At 47.4% G+C, this 6070-nt stretch overlaps 1 protein-coding gene across 7 annotated transcripts in view; it reads right to left on the bottom strand.

Annotated features, from left to right (window-relative positions):
* The window catches only part of CYB5RL (cytochrome b5 reductase like), a 41918-nt gene that overhangs the window by 16138 nt on the left and 19710 nt on the right, over nt 1-6070 (bottom strand). For 2 of the 7 annotated variants that reach the window (XM_081306168.1, XM_081306172.1), the window contains 2 exons: nt 5547-5630; nt 1543-5426 (listed from right to left, as the gene is read on the bottom strand). The exons of 2 other annotated variants lie outside the window; for them this stretch is intronic. In XM_081306168.1, the coding sequence (XP_081162294.1) occupies nt 5259-5426; nt 5547-5630 (252 nt within the window). In that variant the 3' untranslated portion in view covers nt 1543-5258. Of the gene's footprint in view, nt 1-1542; nt 5427-5546; nt 5631-6070 lie in introns of those variants that run through there. 3 more of the 7 variants (XM_081306167.1, XM_081306166.1, XM_081306169.1) reach the window with 3 other exon arrangements.

The following is a 6070-nucleotide window of genomic DNA, read 5'->3' as shown; positions in this document are numbered from 1 at the left end:
CCTCAGCAAGCTGCCAGACCACACACGCTGTTGCCGCCTCTGCCTCTGGCTGGGATCATGTCAGCCATGCGCAGCTCCCAGCTGGGTGTGCAGATCAGAAGCTCTGAGCCGAAGCTATCTATGTCTTTGATTAATAAAAAATGGGAGATAAATTAATAATGACTTAATACTTGCAATTTGGGATCAAAATCTTCCAAAGCATGGGGAAAATAATAAAAAGAGGAGTTTTTTTTTTCATTTGAGTCAGGGTCTTGCTATGTTTCCCAGGCTGACCTTGAACCCTTAGGTTCAAGTGATCCTCCTGCCTCAGCTGGGACTACAGGCGTGGCACCCTGCTGGGCTGGGGAATTCTGGACAATAAAACATAGGAATAAATGCCATCAGTCATGAGCCAAGTGCTGTTGGGTAAGGCCATTCAAGAGTAGCCTCACAGCAAGGTGCTGTGCTTAGGTGCACACATGTATCCCTCATCCTCACTGGGATGAAGGACAGATAACCTGGGAGAGGGTGCTACCTTCCACCATCTTATAGAGCAAACTCAGACTCAGAGAAGCCCAGTTAATTCTTGTGGGTCACAGCAGAGAATCAGTGAGAGGCTTGAACTTGGTCTGCTTCATTTAAATGGAAAAACAAAATAATCCCCCCCCCCAAAAAAAAAGGAGGAGAGGGAAAAGCCTACAACAGTGGTGTCTGGCAAATCATTATGGGTTAAGTTTATGGGGAAAAGAAGATGTCCAAGCAGAAGGAACACCCAGTCAGCAGGAGTGCTGGGAATGATTTATACTCCTTCTTGCTGGGTCCCTGACATCTAGAAGAGGGCCTGGCATGGTACAAGCTCACAGTCTTGAATGAATGACTGAAGAGCTTGGAGGCATAAAGGGAATAACCTGTGTGAGGTGGGAGAGAGGGAGTGGATGTTTGTAAGCCCATAGTTTGTGAAGAGCGTTGCAATTTGGGGTCAAAATCACATTTTGAGATCACACACACACACACACACACACACACACACACACACTTTAAACTGGGGATTGAACTCTGGTGTAGTTTACCGCTGAGCTACATCCCCAGTCCATTTCATTTTTTGAAACAGGATCACTAAGTTGCTGAGCCTGGCCTGGAACTCATGATCCTCTTGCCTCAGTTTCAAGTCACCAGGATTATAGGCTTATGCCCCGCCACCATGCCTGGTTCACATTTGATTTTTTAAAAATATTTTTTAGTTGTCAATGGATCTTTTATTTATTTATATGCAGTGCTAAGGATTGAACTCAGAGCCTCACACATGCCAGGCAAGCGCTCTACCACTGAGCCATGACTCCAGCCCACATTCAATATTTTTAAAAAGATCTTTAAGGGTCAGGGCAGTGGCTCAGTGGTAGAGCGCTTGCCTGGCATGCTTGAGGCACTGGGTTCGATCCCTAGCACCACAAAAAATAAAAATAAATAAAGGTATTGTGTCCATCTACTGCTAAAAAAAATTAAGAGATCTTTAATTATAGAATTATTTAAAACAAAACAAAACAGAAAATATTAGCAGATATCAGTGAATCCATTGCCCAGATTAACCAGTTCACATTTTGCAATGTTCATTTCAAATGTTTTTAATATAATACAAGTACAGATGCAGCCCGAGACCCCACCCAACTCCTCTGTCCATCACCAGAGCCAGCCTCATGCTTGCAGCTGGTTCCTCAACTCAAAAGGCAGCATTACTTTGGGTTTTAACAATTTCTAAATACAGGTGTCTCACTGTACCTATCCTTTAACAACATGCAATTCACATCATTATGGTGTTTTTAGGATTTAGTCTATGTTGACAGATGTCTAGTTCATTCATTTTAACTGCTGTCTGATGTTCCACTGGATGAATAAGAACAATTTGTTGGGGCTGTGGTATGGCTCAGTGACAGAGTGTGCTTAGCACACGTGAGGCTCTGGGGTCAATCCCCAGCACCAAATGAAAAAGAGGAACTGTTCATTTTTTCTCTTCTTCATGGACATACAATTTTTAGTTTTTGCTGTTTTGAACAGTGCAGCAATAAAAATCTTTATACACATCTCCAGGTGCATTCATGTGTCATATATAACCTTTACAACAATCAGGAACTTGTGTTGCCTACATGACCTTGGAGAATCGCTCAATGACTTGGAAGCTTAGTTTCTTCATCTGTAAATTGGGGTAATAAAATAGCATAAATATTTGTTAAGATTCTGTGCTTCAATGAATATGAAAAGCATTCTGCCACCTGTCACTTGCTCCATGAATATTGCTTATCACTCAAGTATTTGACCTTCAGGATGTACTGTGCGCCCTCTCTGCTGGGGAAGCAGTGGACTGGGCTATGCAGGGCCCTTGCTGTGCTCAGTCTGATGGGTGTGGCAATGGAAGAACTCAAGAGTCTCTGCTCACTGCTCCAGACTGGGGTGGAAGAGGCAGCAAGGATTCCCAAAGAAGAGACACTGAACCAGGAGCTCAGAGGATAAGGAGGTGAAAAATGAGAGTGGGAGACTGGAATCAGGAAGTTGGCCAGGCAAAGGGAGCAGCAAGTGTGAAAGGAGCAATGATACCAGAGAACACGTATGGAGTATAAGGGGTGGGCACAGAGCAGGTGGCAGCACAGGACAGGTCTGGAGAGGTGAGCAAAGCTGAGATGCCATGTCCTGAAGGTAACAAGGAACCATGGAAAGACTTTAAGTAGGACAGTGATAGGCATGAATTAGCACGTTAGGAAAATCAGTCTGATTAGTGTAGAGGAGGGCCCAAAGGGGACAGCCTGGGCCTAGAATAAGCCCAAGACCTATCTGATCACAGAACTGTTGTCACTTTGTTGATTTCCTGATGCCTTTTGGTCATGTCCAGCTCCTAAGTCTCCTTCTTCCACTGCAATATCACACAATGGCCACCACCCACAGCACTTCCCCGATGGCCTACATAAGGCACCAGCAGGAGATGGGAGGGATGGACCAGCTGCCCAGAGTCTCATCCCCAATCCCAAGAGGTCTGTTTTCACACATCTTAACCACTCCTCCTCTTCTGGGGCTCACTAGGCACCCTGCAAGGCACAACACCCAGACACAAGCTCTCAAGTATCTGATGATAGGAGTCCTTTTGATCTTGGCACCAAAGGCATGGCTAGGTCCTCACCAATGTCCCTGACAAGTGATCCCGCCAGCAGCCACACTACACAGACTCTATGTGGAGGGAGGGGAAGGATGACCACTCTAGGACAAGAGGGGCTGTTAACCATGAGGTGACCTTGTCTAATACCTAAATATTAAATCTGTAAAATGGCACAAAGAAAAATATGAAGGAACTGACCCAGACCTTTACTCTCTAAGTGAGGACCCCCACTCCACCCCTAGTTATGAGTGAGCGTACTCTCCATCCACAGGGGCACAGTGGCATGTCCCTGGCCTTCCCTAGGTTAGGTAAAGCCCTAGAACTAGCTTATTTCTAGTCCTACTCCACACTCCATTTTTTCAGATCTACAAGTTTAACCCCTGCCTTCCTGGCTAGGCTGGAGCTCCTTGACAGAAAGGCAGCACTTGCCCACTGTTGTTTCCTAAGTATCTAGAACAGAGTCAGGCTCATAATTGCCTCCAAAAACCCTTCAAGTAGAGTCCACAGGATGTACTGGCAGAGAGCAGGACAAGGACACTGGCAAGAGGTTACAGGGGCCCTGAAGGAGGGAAAGTGTCTTGCCCCAGGCACAGGTCAAGCAGGAGATCAACAGTCCCTACTTGGGAGCTCTATCAGGGCCTTTTCCTTTCATTGCACTGTGCTGGAGAGAGCCTGGCCCTACAGAAGTGTTCTAGAGGAAAATGCATGAGAAACTCTGGGTTAAACCAAATGAAACCCGTAGTCTTCTCAAAGCCTTTAATATGCTCACATGCGTATGGTCTTGGAGGTCACATCCAGCAACCCTTCCTCCATCTAGTACAGAATCCCTTCCTGTAGAACAGTGTGAACCCTTTGCATGTCCTTCTGTTGCTTATCATGACTATTTGGTGAACATGGCACAGCACATTTGTTGTAACTTTTTTTTGGAGGGGAACAGGAAAATCCTTTCTGACAAAATTACTCCACACCCCAGTATACAAATAGGATAAAAATAGAACTCTTCTGGCTGAAGTGGGGCCTGGAGATCCCTCTGGCCATCTTTTCACTGCTGTCATCCATGCAAGAGCCCTGTGGAGCCCATTTTGAAAACCACTGGTGGAGAACTATGAGCACAGGGTTGAAATAAGGAAACAGGTGGTGCCAGCTCTCCTGTTAACTCTTTCACCTTGGGCAAGTCATTTGGCCTTACTGGGCCTTGACTTCCCCATTTATATCACTCTGTTGGACTAGATGTTTTCTAGCATCCTATACTTTCAGCTGTGATATGAGGACCAGAAATTTATGACTGCAAAAACCTAGCTCTTAATGTCCCATGGCTAAGACTCCACTGCTTAGAATTCCAATTTTGGGGATGGCCCATAGCCAGCCAGTGCTGATACAGCACACTGGAACCCAGGCTGAAAAAAGCAGAATTATATTAAGTGCAGTGCACTGCCCAGGGGCATCAGGCTCCCTGGAGAGGGCACACCCTCTGCAGGATGGAGGGAGTGGGATGGGGAGGGAAGGGGGAACTGGATCAGCAACCACTGTGGGCAGAGCTGAGAGAGGGACCCAGGTCTCCTGCTCTATCTTTAGATCTCCTTAGCAACCGTAACCAGGGCACCCAGCTGAAGGCACAGGCTGAGCCAGCCACCTGCGGGAAGAGGGAAGGTGTCTGCCTCCAGGCCTCCTCTTAAGCTACAGAAAGGGCTCTGGGCTGGCCAGGCTCTAGAGCCAGAGAAAGGAGATTGAGTGCAAAGCTGCTTGCAGTGGGACATGTTTGGAGCCAATACAGAGGTCATCCAGGGCAATGCCTTGCTCCAAGAATGCTGGCAAGTCAGAATCCAAGGCCTTCAGTGCACAAGGTACATAAACTATGGTCCTTGTCCAGAGAGCATTTAGCTTCAGCTGGGGTCATTCTCTAAACACAGAAGGTTTAGAGAGTTTAAACCTAGGGTTCTGAGCTGGCATGAACACCATTGTTGGAGCTCCTAAAGGGCCTTCTAATTGGAAGGACCAGGGCAGCTCCCCACTTCTCCTGCCCAACTGCTACTTATCCTAGACTTGGCTTCCTTGGAGGAGTCCCCCTGACTCTAAGGCTGGATGCTTACCAATCAGGGCTCCCACACAGCAGGATGCCAGGAGGAAATGCTTAACCCTATAGTGTAGAAACAGAAATCCTAAGAGATGAAGACATTTGCCTAAGGTTACATGGCAAGTGAGCAGCAGGGCCATGCCTGGATGCCATGACTTCTGATTCTAGTCTGAGATTCTTCCCGTGTCCCTGCAACAGGCCCCTGGTCGGGCTTTGGAAAGGAGATCCGGGCTAGAAGAGAAAGTAGGAGTCCTTAGTCAGGCCTGCACACAGCAAGCACTTGGCCATGTCCTCGGTAAACTTGGGGGAGCCACAGACCAAGGCAAATGGCTTTCTCCGACATCAACTAACCAGCTCTTCAATCAGGTCCTGGTCCAGGTGACCAAAGTGGGTCTTCTCTCGGTAACTCCAGGGAAGCTGCTCTGGGGACTTCTCCTGGGAAGATCAAAAAGAGCGGGAGTGACTACCATGGGTTCCTCAGAGTTCACATTGCCAGCTCTTCTCTACCAAATGAGGAAAGAGACGCAGAGAGGATAGGAAGCAAACTTAGATCCTCATCACCCTTGCAGCAGTCTTGGGAGCTGTTACCCCCCAGAGCAGGGGAGGTAGGGGGAGGAGAAGAGGCTTCCCTGGGAAAGTGCAGAACTCTACTCTTACCACTTCTCACTGCCTCTGTAGCTGACACTGGTAGGGAGCGGTTCTCCCCATAGATAAGGGGGTTTCCAGAATCCCTAATGCGATCCATTACTGTCACCTCAGGGCATACTTTTGTTCATTTGTTTTAAGGTTTCAATGAATTCCTTGTTTATTTTAAAGATGTCTGCCAGGTGCCCACTCATGCCAGGTATGATGGTAGGGGACATGGTGGCTGCTCA

The sequence above is a fragment of the Spermophilus citellus genome, assembly GCF_964194105.1.
Source record: "Spermophilus citellus genome assembly, chromosome: 9".
Taxonomy (NCBI): Eukaryota; Metazoa; Chordata; class Mammalia; order Rodentia; family Sciuridae; genus Spermophilus; species Spermophilus citellus.
The sequence above is the reverse complement of the archived record's forward strand: the minus strand, read 5'-3'. Positions and strand labels throughout refer to the sequence as shown.